The sequence below is a fragment of the Bos mutus genome, chromosome 12, assembly GCF_027580195.1.
Source record: "Bos mutus isolate GX-2022 chromosome 12, NWIPB_WYAK_1.1, whole genome shotgun sequence".
NCBI lineage: Eukaryota > Metazoa > Chordata > Mammalia > Artiodactyla > Bovidae > Bos > Bos mutus.
The window spans coordinates 35425953-35451874 of NC_091628.1; the positions used below are offsets into that span (position 1 = coordinate 35425953).

General features: G+C 40.4%; 3 protein-coding genes across 7 annotated transcripts in view; 2 read left to right on the plus strand and 1 right to left on the minus strand.

The window, feature by feature from the left end:
• Positions 1-4410, plus strand: part of ZDHHC20 (zinc finger DHHC-type palmitoyltransferase 20) — a 60240-nt gene extending 55830 nt beyond the window's left edge. For 3 of the 5 annotated variants that reach the window (XM_070380528.1, XM_070380525.1, XM_070380529.1), the window contains one exon: positions 975-4410. In XM_070380528.1, the coding sequence (XP_070236629.1) occupies positions 975-982 (8 nt within the window). In that variant the 3' untranslated portion in view covers positions 983-4410. The remainder of the gene's footprint in view (positions 1-974) is intronic. The other 2 variants (XM_070380527.1, XM_070380526.1) reach the window with 1 other exon arrangement.
• Positions 4411-4830: 420 nt separating this feature from the next.
• MRPL57 (mitochondrial ribosomal protein L57) lies at positions 4831-5492 on the minus strand. Its single transcript, XM_070380531.1, has 2 exons — positions 5398-5492; positions 4831-5291 (listed from the first exon to the last, which is right to left on the minus strand). Exon 2 carries the CDS (start codon positions 5284-5286, stop codon positions 4978-4980), a length of 309 nt encoding a protein of 102 aa, XP_070236632.1. The 5' UTR covers positions 5287-5291; positions 5398-5492; the 3' UTR covers positions 4831-4977.
• A 77-nt stretch (positions 5493-5569) lies between these two features.
• Positions 5570-18939, plus strand: SKA3 (spindle and kinetochore associated complex subunit 3). The gene is made up of 9 exons (XM_005888724.2): positions 5570-5708; positions 7596-7657; positions 7763-7928; positions 9703-10102; positions 12383-12465; positions 14671-14756; positions 15959-16141; positions 17515-17645; positions 17924-18939. The coding sequence occupies exons 1-8, from the start codon at positions 5606-5608 to the stop codon at positions 17641-17643; spliced, it is 1212 nt and encodes a 403-aa protein (XP_005888786.1). The 5' UTR covers positions 5570-5605; the 3' UTR covers positions 17644-17645; positions 17924-18939.
• The last annotated feature ends 6983 nt before the right edge of the window (positions 18940-25922 follow it).

Genomic DNA, 25922 nt, shown 5'->3' on the forward strand with positions numbered 1-25922 from the left:
TCGAGAAGACAGCTGTGCACGTGTCAGTGGAAGCTGAGCTCACTGGCTCAGAAGCATCATGTGCAGCTGTTAGGTTTTTTAAAACCTGCGTGTGGTGTTTATTGGTTACCTGTCGCTGCCTAACAAAGTATACACACTTAGCTATGTAAGACAACACACCTTTATTACCCCAGTTGTCCTGTTCTCATCTGTAATCTCATCTGGGACATCTGCTGCTTCATGGGTGTTTGTCACTAGCATTCAGTTCCTTACAAGGACCTGGAGCCCATGTGCACATCACCAGCCCTTGTCGGGGCTCCCAGCAGGCAGGGGGCAGCCCAAGCCACACGCGATAATGACATGTCACCGGCAGCTCCGGGGAGAGCTGGTCCTCCTCAGACAGGACTCCCGGTCCTGGCTCTGCACTCTTCTGCGTATAGGTGGAATGATGGCTGATGCTCCTATTTAAGAATCCTCACTGAAATTCCTGGTGGCTCAGATGGTAAAGCGTCTGCCTGCAATGCGGAAGACTCCGGTTCGATCCCTGGGTCGGGAAGATCCCCCTGGAGAAGGAAATGGCAACCCACTCCAGTACTCTTGCCTGGAAAATTCCATGGACGGAGGAGCCTAGTAGGCTACAATCCATGGGGTCGAAAAGAGTCGGACATGACTGAGCAACTTCACTTTCACTGAAATTCCCACAGCCAGCCAGTAGCAATCTCCTCAGCTTAGGCCCGGGTTAACAGTAAGGGAAAAGTCTAAGCCTCAGCCTCTATTAAAATGCTCATGTGATGGCTTCAGGGAGACAGAGTGAGAGATCTGGCCCTTGTCTTCAGCTTCTAAAAACCTTTATTATTAAGAGCATATTAGCAGAATTAAAGTATTTACTTTATTATATTAGCAGCTTTATACCTTAGCCCAGAGAACTGTTTAATCAATCTTATTTTTAAAAATATAAAATCAAGTTTTAATAATTCAATTCTCTGGTTTTGTAGGTTTATAAAAACATATTGTGGACTGATATTTTCTGTTTTATTTGCAAGAAAATGATCAATGGGATGAAATAATTGAAGTATAAACGAAGATATATTTTTTAAAAAAGGAAACCTTTGTACAGATTGCTGGATCCACAGAAGCACTGCTCCAGAGTGGGAAGATGCCTTAATCTTAAATGAGCCCATTTGTTCAGCATTGACTCACAGCTACAAAAGAGACTTCATTTTCCTTTGGAAGTAACATTTTCTCGTAATAACATGAGATGCCATAATATGAGCTATCAGGTCACATGTTAACATGACATATGCATTTTTTTGATACCTGGGTTACATTATTAGAGTTGTTTCTTAGTACCCATATAAATTTTCACTCTAGAAACACAAGCTAAAAACTTAAGTATATCTAGGTCAGGATGGTGGCTGAAAATGAATAATAATATGCAAATTACTGCTGCTTGTACTGTGTAAGAAAGAAATTAACTGCTTTCTTAAAAAAAGATTGGTGTTTGCTAATTTATAGTTAACTGTTTTATACTTTTCAACATTTTTAACAAAGATTTTTTTATTGTTGGCTATAAATTAACACTCAGAAGGATTTAGATACCTAAATATAATCATTTGGAGCACATTTGTATAATTCATTGAAGGCTTAGTTCTAAGCATTAATTAAACCATGTGTAGTTTTGTGCCCAAGGCTTAAAGAAAATTTGGCAGTGTAAGAAATTTTTCATTTGTGTTTGCTTTTAATGCACTTTTTTGTTGAACTTTCATGGGTATTTATACGGGTAGGGAAACAAAGGTTACATGTGCTATAGAAATACTGGACACAGTAGGATTGAGTTGAAGTGACTAGAAGAAAAAAGAGAATCTATAAGTAAGCTGTTAAAATATGTTTTCAGTGTTACCTGCTGTTGACTTTCAAATTTCAAGTAAAGACTGATGTTTGCTTTGAAACTTTTTACATTAATCCCGTAACAGCTTAGACAGCAACTTAAAATGCATTTGAACGGAGGGTAAAACTGTTCAGTGTAACAGTTAACCCTAGCCACTGTCAAGAAACAAATTCTCACCTGAGCAGTCATTCAAAACTTCCATTCTCTAAGAGGTGGATTTCACTTTTATATGCAGGATTTTAAATCTGACTTCCTAACAGCAACCCCTTTCTGCCTAGACGCTTATCCCCTTTTCCTTTTGAAGTCTAATCTACGTGACAGAAATTGCTGCATTAACTCTAAAGATTAGAATCCGTATCCTATAAGGAGGAACAATGTACTGATGGTACTCCTGTTTATACTGTTCAGTCAAAACGGATTGATTGCTGCTGGAAGTGGGTAGATTTTAACCAGCATCTATAAATATCCCAGTTCGTTTTCTCATCTGTAAAATGGGAGTGGGGGAAGGTCTGTTATAAATGATTTGGATGGGACAACCTTTAACATTCTTCGATTTCTAATTCTGCACAATACCTTACTTTACGTTTGTCCCACAAATATTTTTGGATGTCAAACAGTATACTAGGGATAGCTCTATAATTTCCTAATGTAGCATAAATCTTGTAGCCATCTATTGCAGGTTTACAGTTTACAGGATTTGTCTAACTTCATAGGCTATATTACTAGATTTTAAAAGGAAGTAATTTTTTTCCCCTTCGAACTAGAGGAATGAGTTAGCTTTGAAAATACAATTTGGAATACTATAATACGGCTTCTACCTTTATTTCAACATGGTAGTCTTAATAATCTTGATTCTAGAAAATGTTTATGAGAGTTAAGGGGTATCAGTTTCCAACCAGAAACATCACTTTTAGTCTGGCAGTTGCCTATTATAAGGAAATGGTAAATGTTTAAATGTATATGCCTGCTTTCAGAAATGTCCTCCTGGTACTTCTTATGGACATTTCTATATTCAAGTCAAAAGATTTGCATGCACCTGATTAACAACTGAGGAAACTTAATTTTCCCCTTAACCTATCTCAGTGCTTTTTGGTCTTTTTGAGTTCTTTCAATTTCTGTCATTTAACATCATCTTTTTTAATAACATAGTATGCACCTTTTCAGAAATTTTCAGCTAAAGCCTTTGTTACCTTTGGTTTAATTAATTTATGGCCAGTGTCTGCCATGTTTTAAATAATAATTGACCAAGTTTATTCATACATGTTAATGACTATTCAGCAAGGGCCTGCAGTGGGATGGGAACCAAGGAAAGGCTGTCTCCTTGGTATTTCAGCTGCTACAGATCAGTGCTGCCAACCTTTGGGGTGAAATGGTCAAAATGAAGCCCTGTCAAAATTTACTAGTACGATCTTTGTTGCTTCAAGCACTTGAACAGTTGTGATATTTAAGGAAAGGAAAGTTGAATTTCAGGTCTTGCCATTGCCATTAAAAACAAATTAAGACAGGAAACTTGGTTTTACCTGGGTACAAACTGACTTGAATATTCAGTACCTGAGACATCTGACCACTGTCACTGTGCCAAACCAAAGAGCAGCTGCAGCTTAGTGGTCACTAAACTTGCACCGCTTACAAAAGCAGTTTCATCTTTGCATGTGGAAGTTTTTTTTTTAATTGTTTTACATATTTAGTGGTTATGACCCAGTGTGTCCTAAGTTAATTGAACTTAGCTTAAATCAAATATGCAATGTTTACTTGAATTTTATTTCTGTTGAAAGCAGATTTTGACTGTTTGTCCCATTGCTTAAATTACAGATTTTCAGTTATGTGAGATTTCCCTTCCATCATCTTTAAAGCAGATGCGTATAAGGGCTTAGTGTTAGGATCTGCGTATTTGCAGCGCTGAAGACAAATGACTTACAAATATGTTTTGCTTACATGTTGTTCTAGGACTAGCACTGCTATCAATGCAAAGTATTTTTAACTAACCTGTTGAGAAATTAACCATATTTTTGCATTTCAGCCAAAATAAAGACCATATTTAATATTCTGATACAGCTAATATGTAAACCTGAAATCATGTTTCATATGATCTGAACTGTATTTTCCAATTTAAATTTAAAATGCAATATAGATTCAGAAAGGTCCATATTTTTCTAACGACTTCACTTTATATTTTGTTGAGTTGCATAAAGCAGCAAGGAACTGTATTTGTATTAAAAGCTTCAGAAAGTGATTAGTTGAGTTTATCATATTTGTACGATTGCAGATGAGTCTATGCCCATAAGATGGACACTATTTTAAGGTGATCTTTAATGTTTTTATATAAAAGAATTTGGAATACAGTTTGTTTTTACTTATCAAGTCCCATAAGTCTTGTATTTGTTTCTCATGAGTGTAACCCTGGACCATGACTTTGATATCTTTGCTTTTTTGTCTTTGGGTGGCCTAACCTACATTAACGTGAAGGTTGAACATTTTAAAACTTTTCTCCCGAAATCATGATGATGATTTACTTTATTAATAAATAAAGTCCTGTATTTGAACAGTTGTTGTTATTGTTATAAACTGGTATTTACAAAGTGAAAGAATAGCTATGATTTTTGCCATCTTGAAAATCAGGTAACATACAGTGTTGAGTTAGAAATAAGAATCTACTAATTTTCTACTATTATTTTCTAAATAATCTAATAACCACAAGTATTACTTGACTGTGACAACACTGTAGCTTACCTAGGCCAAAGATACAGATGGGTTTATCAAAAAAGCTTTAATTCAGCTTTTACTAAACGTAATTTTCAGTTGTCCACTTTTAGAGGTAAATCTCAGCAGAAAACGTTATTTCCTTGAGTCTGTTTAACTGAAAAAGCTCGTTTTTTCCATTTGCGTTTAGTCAATTATTGTTGACAGAAGGTACGGCTGCGTGATCAAACCCCAACAAGAATCTCGCACTGACGCCCAAAAAGCACAGTTGGTAGCTTTATTGCGGCTTCGTACAAATGACGTTTGTGTCGCTTGTGACGCAGGCCATGCCTGCACCGTCCCTTAGGGACGGACGAGCCCCGCCTGCGGGCAGTGGAGCGTGCGGGGCCGGGGGCCGGCGGGGCTCACGGTCAGGACCACTTCCTGGTGACGTTGAGGTGGTCGAGTTGGTTCTCCAGCCGACGGTGCGCGGGGAACTTGGCGGCCTGCGCCGCCTTGAGCGCCTCGAAGGCGGCCGCCCTGCGGGCCGCCGCGTGGCCGCGCTCCTGCTCGGCCGTAAGGAAGGGCCGGCTCAGCCAGTAGTGGTTCTCCGCTTCTATCTCCAGGCGACGGATCATGTTCTGCTTCGCCAGTGCCGACACGGTCCGCGGCCGCCGGTGCTTCCCGATCCACTGCCGGCCGGGAATGCGGCCGCGGCACAGGAGCGCGGTCAGGAACATGGCGCCTGCCGAGGGAAAGAGAAGAGATGACTGCGCGATGGATGCGGGAAAAGGGAGAGGGGAGCTCCGCCGCCTCCCGCAGGCCACCTCACGCCGCGCCGCCCCACTCACTCGCCGTGCGTTCGGGGCGCTCTCCGCACCACGGGGAACGACGCCGGAAGTGGGATGCCGGAAGATCCCAGTCCGACCCGCTGCTGTCTCCTCGCGTGAGGCTTCACCTATCGCGAGAAAGGCCGTTCGCGGCTACGGGAACCAATGGCGCTTCCGGCGCCGGAATTCAAACGGCCGCGAGCTCTGAGGCGGGGAGCCGGCCTCTCCTATGGATCCGATCCGAGGCTTTTGCGGGAAGCTGCGGTCTCTGGCCGTCACCTTGGACAGCGAGACGGCCCGGCTGCAGCGAGCGCTGGACGGAGAGGACAGCGGTGAGTGAGCCGCGGGAGGGGCAGTGAAGGGTGTGAGTTGCCATCCCGGGGGGCGGGGGCGGTCTTCAAGTCAACAGAGTGTGTGCTAATAAAAACTCGACCAAAAGAGGAAACGTGTCGTTTCATAGCAGCTTCTCCGCACTGTTCTTGACACGTGGAGTGACTTTCAGTTGAGTTCAGTCGACCAGTCGTACCCGACTCTTTGCGACCCCATGAGCCGCAGCACGCCAGGCCTCCCTGTCTATCACCAACTCCCGGAGTCCACCCAAACCCATGTCCATTGAGTCGGTGATGCCATCCAACCATCTCATCCTCTGTCGTCCCCTTTTCCTCCTGCCCTCAATCTTTCCCACCATCAGGGTCTTTTCAAATGAGTCAGCTCTGGGCATCAGGTGGCCAAAGCATTGGAGTTTCAGCTTCAACATCAGTCCTACCAGTGAACACCCAGGACTGATCTCCTTCAGGATGGACTGGTTGGATCTCCTTGCAGTCCAAGGGACTCTCAAGAGTCTTCTCCAACACCACAGTTCAAAAGCATCAATTCTTCGGTGCTCAGCTTCCTTTATAGTCCACCTCTCACATCCATACATGACAACTGGAAAAACCATAGCCTTGACTAGATGGACCTTTGTTGACAAAGTAATGTCTCTGCTTTTGAATATGCTGTCTAGGTTGGTCATAACTTTCCTTCCAAGGAGTGAGCGTCTTTTAGTTTCATGGCTGCAGTCACCATCTGCAGTGATTTTGGAGCCCAGAAAAATAAAGTCAGCCACTGTTTCCTTTGTTTCCCATCTATTTCCCATGAAGTGATGGGACTGGATGCCATGATCTTCATTTTGTGAATGTTGAGCTTTAAGCCAACTTTTTCACTCTCCACTTTCACTTTCATCAAGAGGCTCTTTAGTTCCTCTTCATTTTCTGCCATAAGGATGGTGTCATCTGCATATCTGAGGTTATTGATGTTTCTCCCAGCAATCTTGATTCCAGCTTGTGCTTCATCCAGCCCAGAGTTTCTCATGATGTACTCTGCATAGAAGTTAAATAAGCAGGGTGACAATATACAGCCTTGACGTACTCCTTTTCCTGTTTGGAACCAGTCTGTTGTTCCATGTCCAGTTCTAACTGTTGCTTCCTGACCTGCATACAGGTTTCTCAAGAGGCAGGTCAGGTGGTCTTTGGTCTCACCCAAATAGCCCACAGTCGTAGTGTCTGTATTTTCCCCAACAATTCGTGTTACAGAAACGCTAGTACTCAACACTGCTTTCTAATAAAGCAGAATTCTCCACCACTGACATTTGTATTAGGGTTTTTTTTTTAAGTTTTTGGAAGAGTAGTTCAGATTTTGAGATTATTTTGTGTGTTGTAATTGTAATATGCCTTAAAATATTGCACCCTGTAGGCACAGACTCCTTTTACTTTAATAATGTTGTCGATAGTTTTTCAGCCATTTCAAAATGTTTATGCTTGTGACTGTGAAAACAATGTATGTGCACAGCAAAAAGTTTGAGGTAATGGGAAAGTAGAAAGAAAATCTTTCCTACAACTTCACCACCAGAAGACACCGCTATTAATTTTCAATAGCTTTTCTACTATTCTTATTTTTCGCTGTTGCTTTGTTATGCTTGACTTTGTTTACATGGTTGAGATAATGCTATAAAACACAGAATTGTATAAATGGTTTTGGATTTTTAATATACAGCAGAATTGGTTTCCATAAAGCTTTACCTGCTTATCAATGTAGATATGTTCACTTTGAAAGTTCATCAAACTATATATTTCTGTACTTTTCTATATAAAGATTTTATGATTCTAAAAAAATTCTATTTTCTATTTTCTTATTTTTTCCTTTCATTGTTATACTTTTTCCATTCAATATTCATATTGAAGACTTTGAAGACTGTCCAATGAGAGTTCTACATGACCTTAACTCAGAAGTACGAATTCTAAAGGTATCACTCCTACAATATTAATTTATCATTTTTATGTGGTAATTTTTACAAAATTATAAATAGACTTAGTCAAATGTTAAAATGTACTTTGTTTCTTCATGAAAGGATGATGTCAATATTCTTCTTGATAAAGCAAACTTGGAAAGTCAAGAAAACATTGGTTTCATAAAAGCAACAAAAATATTGATGAGAAAGAATTCAATGGATATCATGAAAATAAAAGAGTTTTTCCAGAAGTATGGATATACTCCACGTGCCAAGAAAAATTCAGGTGTGAATAAGTAGCCTTTAATAGCATTTGTTTTAGTATTAAAGCAGCATAATTAAGACTACTATAGGGTTGGCCATCATTTCTAGTTCTGATTCTGCCCTTATGTAATAGACATTTGATCGTTTATTCAGCAATCCCTGTGTTCTGGATGCAATGCTGATTGGTAGTGCATTGTGAAGGCAGTCCTTGCTCTCCTTTACAAATGCTAGATGAGAACCAATACAGTGCTCGATGAAAGAAGGGTACAAGATAAACCTACATGACTTAAGGATATCTGGTTGTTGGTCAGTTTTGACAATAAGTAGCTGAGAGACTAAGCCATGGTATTTCACTTTCTCACTCTCATAGAATGAGAAAATTTTGGCTATGTAAATTCATAAAGTCCTTTTTAGTTATAAAATGCTGATGATGGGTAGGAGAGCATGGTGTTTTAGAATTTAGAGTCAAACTGCCTGAGTTCAAATCTAATTTCACTACTTGCTAGTTATATTCATCTTTGACCAGTTACTTTGTACCTCAATTTGTCATCTCTAAAGTAGAGATTTTGTTTATTTTCTGACCCCACCAGGGCCACAGCCCTGAAAGTGCTGAGTTCTGACTACGGGACCACCAGGGAAGTCCTATAAAGTAGAGATGTTTAATAGTAGCTACCTCTGAGGTTGTGTAAGAATTAAATGAGACAAAATTTGTTTTGAACAGGACCTTGTATGCTAATCATCCATTGTTAACTATTGTTGTTAGTGTTATACCCATACCTTTAAGGAACTAATTTCAGTATGCTTCAGTGTCTTCATTTCTGTTATGAAAATGATCTTTGTGTGTACATAAAACTTTAATTAGATTCAACAAATATGTACATATTGAGATATATGAAAGGTAAGTTAAACAGCCTGCATGGTATAATGGAAAGAATTTAGTTGACTTTGGTGTGAACAAGTTGACTTTGGTTACTCAGAAACTGGTTCCACTGTAATAGTAACTTCTCTAAATTACTTTTCCTCACTAGTGAAATAGAGCTGCTAATAAATACCTCCCTAAGAGGTAGTAATAATGGTGATGACTTTATTTTATTAAACTCATCAGTGACAGCCTTGTAATCAATTCAGCAGTAGTTTTTCTGGTAGTTCTTCTGACGTTTCTCAGAATTAACAGAAAGCACAATGCCAAAACACAGTTCTGAATCAGCAGCTCTTCAAGGGCCAAAAGCCAGGAAATCAGAGTTTTTATAACCTTTTTTTTTTTAATGGTGCATCCTTCAGATTTAATGTGTCATGGGTTATGCAGACAAAAACAAAATCCTGTCCTAGTTCATTTCAGCTGCCAATTAAAACAAGGAACATAATGTCTTCAAAGAAAATGTGTGTGCCTCTTCATTTCCCTCAATCTGTTGGATCTCTTAGTTGGTCAAGTAAATGTACAGCCTAAACTTACCCCTTTTCTCTGCCTTTGAGCCCAAAAGATTCTGACAGGGATCTATAGGGTTAGGGTTAAGAAATTGCAGTTTTATTTGTGGGTACTGATTTTTCATCTTTGAACAGTTTACTTCCCTCCTCTGATGTATCATTAAGATGAAATATGGAGATATAAGCGGTACATGTCAGAAAGTGAAAGGTACAATTGAAATTTAAAAAGAAGAATATTTTCTCCTTAGAAAATAGAGAGAGAGCTTTTGCTGATTGGGTACATTTCAGATGGAGCTGTTTTATGTGGTTGTAGTACATGACGTTTTCTAGTTTGATGTTTGACCAGAATATGACCTTGATTTTTGTCTCAGTGGATGAGCAAGAAGTCACTGACTCTAAACCAGAGTCCAGTGAATGTGAACGTCCTGAGAAGCCTGACTTGAAAGATGATTTGTTGGATTCTGCTGCTGCAAGCACTTCTGTTTCTGAGAAGTCACCGCGTAGTCCACAGCTTTCTGATTTTGGACTTGAGCGGTACATCGTATCCCAAGTTCTACCAAACCCTCCCCAAGCAGTAAACAACCAGAAGGAAGAGCCAAAAATTTTAACTCCATTTTCCAAACACTCACTACTAAAAACTCCAAAATGTGCACTAAAGATGGATGATTTTGAGTGTGTAACTCCTAAATTAGAACACTTTGGTATCTCTGAATATACTATGTGTTTAAATGACGATTACACAATTGGACTTAAAAATGTGAAAACTAACAGGTAAGCAGCTTTCTTAAAAGAAATATTTTATTTAACTTTCTAAATCTTTTGTATTTATTGATTTTTTCCCCCTAGAAGAAATCTCTCTCAGACAATACCTTTCTTTCAAAGGTTTCCAGATACTTCATATTTCAAACTTCTCTGAATCACCAATTCCATCAGTAAAGTGTGAACTATTAGTTTCCTTGGTTTAGAAGAAATAGAATAAGAGCCTGAAAACACTTGGTATGGAAACTTGGGAAGAAAAGAGGATCTAGGATAGAACACAGATTTCTGATTTGTTGCTCAGGAACTAAAAGAATACCTGCAGCTTGGGGGTCCCTGGAGAAAAATGGCAACCCACTCCAGTGTTCTTGCCTAGAAAATTCCAAGGACAGAGGAGCCTAGTGGGCTATAGTCCATGAGGTTGTAGAGCCAGCCACAACTGAGCACAGCTTGGAGGTAAAGGTGTTGAGTTTCTTTACATGTTGGTTTTGAGGTACTCTTAAGCTTAAGTATTGAAATACGAATTTGAAGCACAGTGATGAATTCCATGCTACACTGAAGAGATATGGGAGTGATCAGTATAGAAGTGGTAATTAACGTTAAAATGAAAATACCACATATCAAAGTACCACTCTTAAATGCATATCGTTAAGAACTGTAGTTATTAAAAAGGGAAAATAAACATTCAACTCAAACTGTCAGAAAAAAACAATTGGAGAAAAGAGACAGGAGTATTTGGAAAGCCATAAAATACAAGTTTCCTATGATTCCAAAAAAAAAGGATAATTTCAATAGATGTCAAGAATTTTATGAAATTAGACACCCATTCTTCATTTAAATTGTTAACTCTCAGTAAAAGGATACTTCATTAATGTAATAATGTGAATATCTAACTTAATGGTGAAGCTGTCACCATTATTAAACATCATTGGTTTTATTTTGTTTTTGTTTTTTTTAACATTGTGCTTAATGTTGTAGCCAATGTAATAAGATACAAAACAGAAATAAAGATTACCGTGATGTATTTCTAGGCCATGTTTTGTACCTGGGCAACTTGAGAAAGGCACAGCTAAAATCTGTAGAAGCTGATGTAAGATTTATTTTATATAAGATAACTACTTAAAATAATATGCTTTCCTATATTTTATTATAACTAGTTGGTAAATACAGAGGAAAAGTCATGAAAATTCTCAACAAAAAAGTAAAATACTCATGCAGTTATATGTGAAAGACCTATATGAATAAAACCACTAAACATTTCTAAGTTAAAGGGAAAATTAGAATGAAAAAGTATACCATGTTCCTTAGCAGAATGACTGAATATTACTAAGATGTTTAATCGTATCAAGTTAATTTATGGATATCATACAATTAAAATAAAACCTTAGGTTTTTTTTTTTTTCCTCTAAGGTGGAGCATAAGGGATGTGTGAGAAAACTATTCAAATGATTTGGAATAATAAAAAGTAAGGATAACTAAGAAAATAATGAAAAATAACAGTAACGAGGGGATTTAACTTACTGGTTATTAAAATATATAAAGCTACAGTAAGTAAAACAGTATAAAATTGTGACAGAATGGACCTATTGCAGAAACAGAATAGCCAAGAAACAGCCTCTAATTTACCTAATGATTTAATATATACTGAAGATGTTTTTCAAGTAAAGATTATTCAGTAAATTACACTAGGACAGTTTGTTAATTGAACTATTTTATTGTATTCAGTGATGTTCTTTTTTATAACTACATGTCATACATCTGGGTAATTGGCTAGAACAACTTTAATAAGATGGCAGTCAGTCTTAGTCTAAACAATGTTCTTAATCTCTGTCTGTATACTGGTATAAAATTCCACTTTATGATTTTGAAGCCACGAGCTAACAGTTTCTATATTTGAACCAAGGAGTTGAACTCACAGCTTTCCTTGAAGTCAATTTTTTGTTTTTTTGGACTGTGTAGCATGCAGGATCCTGCTTCCCCAACCAGGGATCCAGCTTGCACCCCCTGCAGTGGAAAAAGCAGAATCCCAACCACTGGACCACCAGGAAATTCCCTAAGTCAAAGATTTTTAACCACTTCTAAGTCAAAGGTGCCAATACAAAATAGTTCTTAACCTTTTTTGAGCTATGGATATACATTTAAAAAAAGAAAAGAAAAAAGATTTCCATGGAATTTATCTTCCATAAAACATAATTGAATGTCCAGACTTAATGATATATAATAAGATTAAATAATTTTCCAGAGATTTAATATTAACTTTTTTTAACTCTAATATTTCCCTATGAATCACACCAGTGAGACCATAGAAACAGAACCAGTGCCCAATGATAATGTCTTTGCCACTCCTGGCCTCATAACCCAGCCATTGGGAAAAAACAGTAAGTATGAATTTCAAGTTATTTCTCAGCCATACTCTTTCCAGACTATCTTTGTACAATAAATGGTCCTATCACCTAAGACATTCTAATAGCCTTCTGCATCTTCTCGGTTCATAATACTGAATTATATAAAGTACCATTATATGAAGTACCATTCCATTCAGGTTCAGTATGATTTCATACAAGAGAAATACAGTTTTCTGTTTTTCACACTCTTCCTGATTATATTCAGTGTTTTTGAGCTTGTTTGTTAACATTTTAACTTAAAATATAAATATTAACTCACCAATCTTTAATATAGAGCCAATAGTACTTTTTTTTGTTTGAATTTAGCTTCAGCTTATTGATTAGAGTTCTAGATTATCTTTCTTATATAAACCACACCCAGAATATATCAGCTATCATTTCAGATTTTGGATTTTTTTAACAGTAGAAAAACTTTAAATATTTTCATGTAGTGTTTTCACATTTGTCCCAGCAAACATGAAAACATTGGTTGTTATGTAAATATAAAATTTAAAATCCTAGAGTTTTATGATTTTGAATAATTATAATCTATACCAGATTTATTGGAAACTTTTTAAGGTAACTATTCTGTCAAGTCTTTAAAGTTTTGGACATATTTTCAGAAAAATTCTCTTTCAGTGCTAACTTCACTGACTTCTTACTAAATTAACAAGTACTGATGGCATAAACAATTTGAAAAAATACAGCTGACTCATAGTAAGCTGAGCTCAACTTAGAAGAGCATGATTATATTAAATAGAGGCCTTTATAAAAAAGGTTGAACCACTACCTCTTTCACACCACACTCAGAAATCAATTCCCAGTGAACTATAACTTTTTAGAAAATTATAATGAAAGATACCTTTATGCCTTCTGAAGTGAAATGGGTTTTCCAAAGAATAGTTTACTAACTAAAATTCTTCAATATATCATTGGCAATATCTTTTATGGAAGGAACAGAATGCTTAGGCTTATCCATTAATAATTTGGTTAAGTGTAAGCTTGTTAATAGAGCCATATTTTATTTGTTTCTTAAGGGATAGTTGTTGTTTAGTCATTAAGCCATGTCCAGCTCTTTGTGACCCCGTGGACTGTAGCCCTCTGGGCTCTGTCCATAGTATTTTCCAGGCAAGAATACTGGAGTGGGTTGCCATTTCCTCTTCCAGGGGATCTTCCTGACCCAGGGATCAAACCTGCATCTCCTGCATTTGGCAGCCAGATTCTTTACCACTGAGCTACCTGGGAATCCCTTACTTAGTCTAGAAAATGCTAAAATGATACTATAGAGTGGCTGTTTTGGTTTACTGTCTCCAACATTGTTTGAATTCCTGTTTCTCCATCGTTCTAGCATTTGATGATTAGACTAGATAAAATTTTGCCAGTTTAATTATTTTGCTAACATATTTACTTTTCTCTGGTATTTAAGGTTTCTTTCACACTTTGTTACAGACAGCAAATCTCTCTTTATGCATGGTTTCTAGGATCTCTTTTTTGTTCCAATGGCTGTTTTTCCATCCCTGACTAATCAAGTAACTTGTAGTTACTTACTATAGCTTTAGAGTAAGTCCTAATGTCTTGAAAGGCAATTGACCTTCCTTGACCTCTTTCTCCTCCTGTTTCATCTGCAGAAATTTGATTTTCCCATTAAAGGTCTTATACAATTTTTAATAGATTTATATGTGGGTATATTTTTGTTGCTATTGTAAAACATATTCTTTTCCAAGTATAGTTTTTATTGTTTGTAGAGCTTATACTAGAACTGTTCATTTTTGTGCATTACATTTGCACCTTGCAACCTTGCTAAACTTTTATTAGTGCTAATCCCTGGTGACTCAGATGGTAAAGAATCTGCTTGCAATGCAGGAGACATGGGTTTGATCCCTGGGTCAGGAAGATCCCCTGGAGGAGGGCATGGCAATCCACTCCAGGATTCTTGCCTGGAGAATTCCATGGACAGAGGAGCCTGGCGGTCTACAGTCCATGGGGTCACAAAGAGTTGGACATGACTGAGCGACTAACACTTTGAACTTTGAATGATAACTAGATTGTGAATATGACAGTTTTGTTTTTTTTCCAGTCAAGTACACACTAAAGTTAGAATATTTTAAGTTATTAAAAATAAAGTGCACAGTTGATATGGAGAAATTTTGTTAAAGTCTTTTAGATCTATATTTTCATGCCCTTGTATATGTCTTCTAGATGCTGAGCATACACATTCTCCCTTGGCACCTACATTCTGCACTCCTGGTTTGAAAGTCCCTTCTACAAAGACCAGCACAGCTATGGTAAACATCCATCCCTAGTGAATCTGACACACTATTTCCAGACGCAGTCAGTCTGTTTAGAATACATAGGCTGCAGTAGCCTTAGGGAGTGTATTTAGTATTTCCAGAGGATCATTTGGCAGCATGTATCCAGAGCTTTCCATTTTTTTCACACCCTTTAACCAGAATTTATTCTCAGGCATATTGGGACAGAGATTTATAACAGTAAAGTTATGGCCCTTATTTATAAGAGCAGAACATGGAAACAAATGTCAAATGATAAAGGGGGAAAAAGCTTATTAAGGAAATCGATAAGATCCAGTGTCATGTGGCAAGCATGTTTTAAAAAACAGATAAGAAAAAAAAATAAGAAAATAAAAAAAACAGATAAGAACATAGAATGTTTTCAAGAAAAATGTAATGATGTGGACAGTGATATGTATGTGTATGTATACATGTACACACATACACATATATTTTAAGGAAGAATAATGGATAGAAACACCAAAATGGGTGATTCTTACACGTTTTATTCCAAAATTTTCCCAGTGAACAAATGTACTGTGTATGCAAAATTTCATCCCTGTGTCAAGTTGTTATGCACACTTAGACAACCAGTTCTGGTAGAGGGGCCGTCAGCGGATCCTCCAGCAGTGATGAAAATGGTCTGTACTGTGTGTTCTCCGGCTGGGAGTCAGCTACTGAGCACGTGACATGTGTCTGGTGCAGCTGAGGCACTCACTTTCAGTTTTTTAAATTTTATTAATGTATAATTGCACTATGTGCCTTGTTGTAATCCACTGTGTTCCTGGCCATGTGGAAGGCACCCCCTCAGTGTTCCCTCTGCCCCTGGGGAGACAGGCCAGGTCAGTGGGAATGGGCCACTACCTCCCTGGCAGAGCTCCTCATTGCTGTGACTCTGGCTTGGCCAGGATAGAGTTGCCCGAGTCTGGATGGTGAATCCATCTAAATCTCGGGCTCAGCCAGCCAGTCTGCTTAGACTGCACGTGCAGCCCTCCCTCAGCCCCGCGTAATGAACATGGTGCTCTGTCCTCCCCATGCCCTTTCTTTGTGTCCTTGATTGTATTTCATTCTTGGTCAGGGAAGAGGGGGTCACTTTGGGCCTCCTTAGAGATCCCAACAGAGCTAACGATTGATGAACAGTTTTTATCACTATATTACTTTATACCCCCGTAATTTAATGATTTCTTTTTATTCAATAGGTATCCACAAACAGTTCATCAAATGACTTAGAAACAAAAGAAAGTACATCATTAGTTTCAAATTCAGACGAGTGCTTTGAGAATTTTGCAGATCCTTCTTCTCCTACAATTTCTTCTTACGAGAATCTGCTCAAAACACCTACACCTCCAGAAGTTACTACAATTCCAGAAGATATTCGCCAGGTTATTTTTCTAGGCTACTGTTTTGGTTTATTTTTCCTGCAAAAAGACCTGAAATGGATACAAACTGTATTATTTATCAGGCTAATGTGCTGGTATGGATCTAAATCTTAATTCTGGCCTGTTAAGGCCATCTAAGCTGGCTAAGGCTCTTCAGAGCTGAGCTGTGACGTCACTACACTTTTGTGCCCTCATAAGGCATTTTCTCCTTAATTTCATGTTGTTAAATGTATTCTTAAAATATTTTCTAATGATTGTTCAAATGTGATCACCTTGGTAACCATGTCTCCCCTGAGGTTTCTGGCAAGATCAGAAATGTCATTTACCCTTTGGTTCTCCATTGTTGGAGAACCCTGAATAACTTGGATCAGGGTTTCTTGAACTTGAGACGTCCAGATGTCTTGGACCTCAGTTTGAGAAGCACTTGTTTAAATATGTTAGAATATCTGATTCTTTTTTTTTGTGACCTCCACATGGCTTGCAGGATCTTAGTTCCCTGAGCAGGGATTGAACCCAGGCTCCAGCAGTGAAAGTGCTGAGTCCTAACCACTGGACTGCCAGGGAAGTCCCATAGAATATCTGATTCTTTGTTTTGTTTTTATTTTTTTATCTGATTCTTTAGTACAACATAATTTACCAGCAGTCTGTTGGGCTGGTTTATAACAACTACCTATTCCACTAAGTAACCACTCTGATTCTTTGAGCATCCCCACTTAATAAAAGTTAAGTGTTTGGCAGTTATCGCTTAGGCAAATGGAATTCTTAATAACCATTCTAGAAACCTTCCTAGCTTATGGAGAAGGAGAATACTTGGGGAAATACCCAAATGCCATTGGAAGGGACTCATCCTAAGATATCAGTAAAGCATTTGCTTTCCTGGCATTATAATAAGTTGAGGAAGGAGCATTTCCTGTCTATAGCATCATACAGTCTCCAGTTTGCCATAGTGCCTCCTCTCTATTTCTGTGTTAAAGGAGGGAAATATTGTATTTAACATATCAGCTCTTTATAAAAAATTATAGTTAATACTTCAGGTTCTTCTTTGTATAATTTTTCCTTTGAGCATCTTTATCTATCTTTATCAGCATCTGCTGATCTTTCCTTTGAGCATCTTTGTAAAGGCCAGATTTGCTCTCGGGGCTGCCCTGCTGCTTGCTTCCTTTGACCAGTGGTACATTTAGAAGCTTTCCAGCCTGTATGCCCAAGCTCACCCTCTAACATCTCCATCTCTTCTGTGCTGTGGAATGTCTGTGCTGCTAAACATTCTGCTTCAAATAATCCATATCTTCACATTTTCCTTGACCTTTACTGTTTTATAAAGGCTTCAGATTTATGTTGTTTGTATGATGCAGTAAAAGGAATTTGCTTTCTTTTAGATTTTATCAAAATACAACTCAAACCTAGCATCTCCAGTAGCAGTTAGAGCGGTGTCACCCATCAACGTGTTCCTTCCTCGGCATGGAGGACAGAATATGCGAGATGCCAGCAACAAAGAAAACTGGTGAAGGTAAGTATGTTCCCGTGTTATCTGAGGAAAACATTGAAAAGTTCACATTGGGATGGCGAGTAAACATCTGGAGTTGACACTTGCAGCTTAGGACACAACCCAGAGCTCGTGATCCCTACGTCTCCAGCTCCCACACTAGCCCCCTGGACGATGTCGCTGGGAGTTCATTCCCAATTGTATTATGAGTGTGAAAACAGAGGTCTTCAGTGTCCTGTCATTTATCTTGTTGAAGGCTACTGGTTATATCCAACTGCTATTTTTATTGTATCTTCCTACAGAAATGATCGTGGATTCATCCTTCCATTATGGAAACTGAACAGAATGAGATGAACGCAAGCCTGGTCTCACTTTGTTTTCAACATCCCTACATCATCCCCCTTTTGAAAAACCAATTCATGTTAAAGATGAGTATGGACACTAATAGCATAAAGTGCTTTTTATTAAGTTTGATTTAATCTAACCTGTCGTGTAGTTCAGCTGCTCAGTTTTGAAAGATCATTACTATTTCACTAATTTCCTGCCTATGGAACTGTGTGGTTTAAGTAATATTAGGAAGCAGGATAAATAATTTTTGAAATTTAAACATTACTGTTTGCCACTCAAATGAGGCCACCTTCAGTCTTCTCGGGGCTGGACAATTGTTGGTAGAGCTGGGCTTCTTCCTTGGGGCTAGCTCTGCCCGCTGTCTCCTCATGACTGTCCCAAGTCTTGTACACCTTTTAACAATGTTCTTTCAGACACTGCTGTTTACAAAAGACAGCCTAAACTGATGTAGGAAAAGAGGAATATGTAGGCCTAGGTAGCTATACTGAAGTGGGTGTCTCAAACATTTGGACTTAAGACACTCGCCTGCTGTCATGTCTGGATGGGTGTTTTCCTCTAACTTGTCAGTTGCGTGCTCCTAAATCAGCTCTTCCCAGCACGACTGCAACCTCCCCAGACCCCCATCTAGCTCACCGCCCAGCAGAGCCCAAGCCTCACCCTCTGGAAGATCCTAGGCATCCTCCTGAGTGGGTGCTCCTCTCTGGACTGTCAGCTGTGCCTCTGGACCTGTCTCTGAGAGCGCCAGGCTGCCCTGTCCATGGAGCCCAAGAGCATTATGATCTAAGTCAAGCTAATTCAGCAAAGATTATCCTCTTTTATGCTTGTGCCTTGAAAGTCAAATGGGAAGACGCGTCACGTTGTGTCTCTTTGTTTCGTCAGAAGATTGTCACTGAAGAACAACTTATTCTTTGTTCTAGTAACTACTGAGTAGTTACAATTTAAATTTTGCTAAATAAAATGTTAAATTCAAGATACTTAATTTTGCTTTTCAAGGTAAGCTCTGGTCAACCTTATAATATATGAGGCTAACTCCTGAACTGTATCAACCTTTTGTACACTTTACCATGGCTCAGTGTATGTAAGTCCACAAAATGGATAGGATTGCTTAAGAAGGAGTGAGTATATTCACAGTGTACTAAGGACTGAATCCTGGAGTTCTCATTTTAGAAGATGGAAGGAGGCAGAAAAATCTAGCAAAAGAGATGGAGAAGCAGCCAGGGAAACAGGAATAAAGTATTTCAAGGAGAGTGATCAATTCTGTCAGTATTGTTGAGAATCCAAATGAAAAAGACAGAATTACCACTGGACTTGGCAAAGTCACTGTTACTGACAGCATTGATGAATTCTCACAGAGTGCTCGGGATGAGTGTCTGGAGTTAGGTAGAGAGGTTGGAGTTGAGGAAGCAAAGACGATGAACTGAGATGGCTCTTTTCATCAGTTTTATTCAAGAAGGGAGAGAAGAAATGGTGTGGCAACCAGAGGGGGTGTGAGTGAAACAGGAGTGTTGGGAGATGTATAAAACATTATATGAAGCACTTCCAGTGGCCTGCTGGGTGTCCCCACTTGTCTTGTGAGGGCCTTGCAAATTGAGCTTCTCTAGAATTTCTCTTTCCCTAGTTCTCACGACTCTCCTCCTGTGATCCTAATTTCTGTTCCTGGAACTAGGCTACTTCTAGCTTATCAGGCTTCAAACGTGACCCTTCAGTGTCTTCCCATTGTTCCTAAGATGAACCCAAGGTCCCACAGTGGCCTCCACGACCACCCCTGTGTGGCCTGACCCTCGGTCACTCTCCATCTCCTCTTGCAGCCTGCACTCGGGTCTTCCCTTCCTCCCCCCACCAACCCCCACCCCCACTCAGCTGGCTCTCCCTTGTCTCCATAGGCTATAGATCCTTGACCTTTCTGTCCACTTACCACTCCGACCCCCATACAGGAAAACATGTTCTGCTTTTCCTTGAACTCATAGCCTAGCTCCAAGATCTAACAAGCAGGGCCACAGTCCCTGACCACACAGGTCGGGGCTGGGCACATGACTGACATGAGATCTAAGAGCCAGTTCTGGGACTTTGGGGGAACGTCCAAGAAGAGCAACGTGCTTTTCTGGGTGTGCCGAAATGAACACTCAGAGCTGCAAAGGGCCAGCCCGCCTGAGGAGGGGCTGCTGCTGAAGCTCCCACAGGAGACTTATGACTCCACCTCTTCAGGTAAGTGGTTCATAAATCCATCTTCCACGCCAGCCCTGCACCCCCGTTTCCTTGTTACATGAAACTAACCAGTGTTAGCTTATCTGTTTCAGGTCTCAGATTAAAAGTCATTCTATCAAAGAGTTTAACCATTTTCCCAGTCAGCACCCCATTCACATCCTTTATAGAACTTGGTAGAATCTGTGACAGAATGCTCCTTGCCCCACCAGACCAAAGCTCAGTGGGGACAAGGAGCTCACTGGCTCCCCTGTTCACTGTTACACTGGCACCTGCCAGGCCAGAAAGTCCTAACTGGGCCAGGCATGGTACATTCATTACATTTGTCAACCCACTGAATTTTTTTAAAGTAACTCCTAATGAATAGGTGCTAGCATTTCCATTTGGCAGATGAAAATGCGGAGGCCTTGATGATGGACTTTTCTTTCCATGTCCCATTTCCCTCCCCAGGCCTTGCTGACTGCACCTGGGGTGTACCCCTTCCCCTCCATTCTCCACCATGCCCCCACCTCCTCACCTTCATCTCCAGCCAAATTCCGGGAAAGTACCTGATGCTTCAATGCCTTTGTTCACACCACACCCTTAATCTACTGGGAGCCTAAACGCAACCCCTATGGGTGCTGAACAAGCTCACCTGCCATCTTCAGCATAACCTTCCTCTCAACCCTTTCCTATCCACCTGTGATCATCCGCACTTATACCTTCTGTCACGAGACAAAGGCTTTCTGAGGAAGGACCTGCATGTCAGGTTTTTCTCCACCCGAGGCACAGGGTACCTGGTGTGTAATAGGCACTCATTCCACATACTTTTTCCCTGGAAGTGTGCATAGTTAGTAATAATTACAGTTTCTGACAGCTTTATCAATGATGTATGCAGATTTTGAAAGTACCTCAGATGGTTCTTTGGATTCAGTTTAAATTGTTTTAATTTTATTCCATTCATGACACTGTCTCAAGAGTTGGTTATAGCTGGGCTAGCCTGCGAGCCTGTGGATTAGGAAATTCTGACAATTGAGGGCACAAAGCAAGGGAGGGGCTACAAACACCTTTTATCTTGTGTTTAAAACAGCTATTTACTGAACAGTCGCTCTCTACCAGGCCCTCCTCTAGGCCCCTTTCCCTGGCTTTTCCCAACGGTGTGAGGTGGGTGTGTGATTAGGACACCCTTACACAATGAACGCCTCACACTTCCAGGCTGACAGGTTTTTCTTATTAAAATTACTTTGGTATTTAGTATTAAAATTGCTTTTTGTATGTATGTGTTAGTTCCTCAGTCGTGTCTGACTCTTTATGATCCCATAGAGTATAGCCTGCCAGGCTTCTCTGTCCGTGGAATTCTCCAGACAAGAATTGTGGAGTGAGTTGCCATTCCGTTCTCCAGGGGATCTTCCCAACCCAGGGATGGAACCCAGGTCTCTTGCGTTGCAGGCAGATTGTTTACCATCTAAGCCACCAGGGATAGGTTTTAGCTTATTCCTCCTAGGAATTATTGGGGGGTGGGAATCAATAACTGTCCTCATAGAATAGTTGCCTGGCTAGTTCCTGATTAGCAGAATAAACACTTCCTTCAAGGTTGTTTCATTACAGATTCCAAGAAACTACAGAGATTTTTAAGAACAACCTGTTTAAGCAATAGTGCTTCCCCAGGGGCTCAGTGGTCAAAGAACCCACCTGCCAGTGCAGGAGACCCTGGTTTGATCCCTGGGTCAAGATGATCCCCTAGAAAAGGAAATGGCAACCCACTCCAGTATTCTTGCCCGGGAAATTCCACGGACAGAGGAGCCTGGAGGGCTACAGTCCATGGGGTCACAAAGAGTCGGACACGACTGAGCAACTAAACAATCTAAGCAATAAAGTACACACAAGGACACACAGACCTCACTGGCTGCTCGGATACTAAAACCAGAAGCCATGACCATATTATTTAAAAGAGGAGTTTGGTTTGTACAAAGACTGAACCAGGTCCACATGCTCCAGATGACATCCCTTGGCAGAGTCTTCACAGACAACGGCTTTGCTGCCAGAACAGGACTGGTGGAGCTGGGTGGGCACCAGCCTGAAGGGAGCTGAAGACAACAGCACACTATTTCTGGAAACATGTTTCCAGTCATCCATTGTTGGCTTCCTCACTTCACAGCCCACATTGCGAGCTGTTATTTAAAGCAGGCCTCCATTTCAGCTGAAGTGAAGATATAGCCACTGCCTGCACCTCAGTGCTGAAGGTGAAATGAGATTAGGCACCACTCAGCACTCACATTATAACTGCTTGGTCACAGTAAGTTTGGAATTCGCGATAGAACAGAAACAGGCTGAGTTCAGCTCTATTTAAGAGTTTGCCTAACAGTTTTAACTGCTTTCTTTCCCCTTCACAGCTATCCCTATAGGCACAGAGTTGATATCTGAAACATTACCTCAGCCAGTGACCACTATGAGCATGAAAATGTAAGTATAAACTCAGCATTGACTCCCTACTGAGGTAAGGACTGAAGATGCTAAGCTCCTGTGCTTGCTTGCTTTCAGTCACTCAGCTGTATCCAACTCTGTACGACCCCATGGACCCCCCCTGCCAGGCTCCTCTGTCCATGGGATTCTTCAGGCAAGAACACTGGCGTGGGTGGCCAGTTCCTTCTCCAGGGGATCTTGGAATCAAACATACATCTCCTGCATTGGCAGGCAGATTCTTTACCCACTGAGCCATTGAAGAAGCCCTGCCAAGGTCCTAAACCCTGTGAGGAAACGGAAAAGATATCACAGGCAATGAGCATTCTCTAGTTCACCCCACAATGGAAAACCACAAGAGCATGAGGCAGTCAGGACACCGAAGGCCAAGCATGGTGCTGTCAGGGTCCATGAAACAGCTCAGTTACTACCTCAAAGCCATACTTGGACAGCCAGAGGTAAATAAGGACTAAGTACAAGTCTTTTGAGTCTTAGCATTATATTCAATGATAAATTCACTGCTGCTGCTAAGTCGCTTCAGTCATGTCCGACTCTGTGCGACCCCATAGACGGCAGCCCGCTAGGCTCCCCCGTCCCTGGGATTCTCCAGGCAAGAACACTGGAGTGGGTTGCCATTTCCTTCTCCGATGCATGAAAGTGAAAAGTGAAAGTGAAGTCGCTCAGTCGTATCCAACTCTTCTCGACCCCATGGACTGCAGCCTACCAGGCTCCTCCGTCCATGGGATTTTCCAGGCAAGAGTACTGGAGTGGGGTGCCATCGCCTTCTCCAGATAAATTCACTAGGTATTGTTTAACTGTACTTTTGGTGGAAGATCACAACCTTTAAAGGAAAAATTCCATGTTGGGACACACAGGTAGCCAACAGATACATGGAACAGTGATCAACAGCGCTAATCAGGGAAATACAAATCAAAACCACAGAGATTAACAACTCACCTGTCAGCATGGTTACCATGAAAAAGACAAGAGATAAGTGCTGGCAAGTGTGAAGAAAAGCTATCTGCACCCACCTGTTCATTATAGCATTATTTACTGATACAATATCCACAGTATGGAAATAACTAAGTGTCCATGGGTGGGTGGACAGATAAAAAATTGTGCAACACATACACACACACACACACACACGTACATGCAATGGAATATTAGTCAGCCAAAAAATGAAGTCTTGCCATTAGCAACGTGGATGGCTTATGCTGAGTGAAATTAGAGAAATACCACATGCTCTCACTTGTATGTAGAGTCTGAAAGAGAAAACCCAACAAGACCCAACTCATAAATACAGAGAGCAAATTGGTCATCAGTGGTGAAGGGGGTCAACATATTGTAACTAGACTTGTCATCAGTTTGTAGTGTATACAAATAATAAATAATGCTGTATACCTGAAACTTGGAAGGAAAGTTATGACCAACCTAGATAGCATATTCAAAAGCAGAGACATTACTTTGCCAACAAAGGTTCATCTAGTCAAGGCTATGGTTTTTCCTGTGGTCATGTATGGATGTGAGAGTTGGACTGTGAAGAAGGCTGAGCGCCGAAGAATTGATGCTTTTGAACTGTGGTGTTGGAGAAGACTCTTGAGGGTCCCTTGGACTGCAAGGAGATCCAGCCAGTCCATTCTGAAGGAGATCAGCCCTGGGATTTCTTTGGAAGGAATGATGCTAAAGCTGAAACTCCAGTACTTTGGCCACCTCATGCGAAGAGTTGACTCACTGGAAAAGACTCTGATGCTGGGAGGGATTGGGGGCAAAAGGAGAAGGGGACGACAGAGGATGAGACGGCTGGATGGCATCACTGACTCAATGGACGTGAGTCTCAGTGAACTCCAGGAGTTGGTGATGGACAGGGAGGCCTGGTGTGCTGCGATTCATGGGGTGGCAAAGAGTCGGACATGACTGAGCGACTGATCTGATCTGATACCTGAAACTAATATATTGTTATACACCAATTTTACCTAAAGAAAAAAAAAATCCATGTTGAAACAAAGCGAATAAGCCACTTTTTATTTTCAGCCAGTGGGAGAGTAACCTGGAATAATACAGGAAAGCCCCACTGGAGTTCACACCATTATGAAAAGTTGGCTTGGGAAGTCCCGTATTGACTTCCTGTCTTGATCTACAGAGTACATTGTTTCTTCTCCACAAACAGGATGGTAATTAATCATGGTTCCTCTTCTCCAATATATCAGATTTAAGTTAATTTTATGACTTACGGAGCTCAAGCCTAGCTGGTCTGAATGAATCAAGCACTGAGGGGTTTGGGGCAAAGCTCAGTGGAGAAGAGGCCCTAGGTCTGGGCTCCAGGTCCTACCTGTGTCACCTACCTGCTGGCTGACTGACCCCGATCCTACAAGTGTCAGGTTTCCAAGGCTGCTTTTGTCTGTACAAGATCAAACTACTACAATCTTACTTTGCTAGTAATATATATTTTTTAATTTGGGGATACACAGTTTCAAAGTTTTCTATGCAAAAGAATGAAGGTAATAGGGCTTAATTACATACTGCACACTGAGACTGGAACTGTTCTGTGGACGAGACGGCACCTGTTCTGTTTATGTTTTATAAAGTCCTACTTTATGGCTAACTTTGTTATTAGTCTTCACAGTACTGTAGGCTGTCACTTCTATTTTACAAATTTTAAACAAAAACAAATTCAGGCAACTTGTCCAAGGTGCTCCTAGCGTAACCAGGATTTACATGTTCAGCCCACCTGGTTTTAACTACTCTGTATACTGCCTCAAATCAGACATGAGTCAGCCTCAGCACTGAAGAGGGTGTGTGAACACCTCCTGCTTACTCAGCTGGACCTCATCCCGGACCTTCTCCCATGCTCTCAAGTTTCCTCTTTCATTCTCCCTGCATTTTCAGATCTTCAAGGTAAATCTATCCTTATCCTAAGTTCTAACCCTTGTTCCTCTCTACTACTTCCCTGCCCTCAAAATGTTCTGTTTTCCCCATTTTTGAAGCATAAAAGTCCTCACTGTGCCACCTTTTCTCTAACTTGTCATCACATCCTGTTTCAGGCAGGCCACTCTTCAAACACAGACAGCTTCTTCAACTTGCCTCAGCTCAGACTGTTCCAAAACACTCCAGCTGCACCCCCTCATTCCCACAGGTCCTCTTCCCAAGTCCATACAAGCTTCTAGGTGATAAAGCCCTGTTCCATTTAATATAATATGGCTTTCTTGTTCAACCCCATTTGGGCCAAAACATAGCAACTCCTTTATTTAGCATAAACAAGCAATACTATATTAAACCCCAAACCCAGGCCCCATTAACTTTCACACTCTG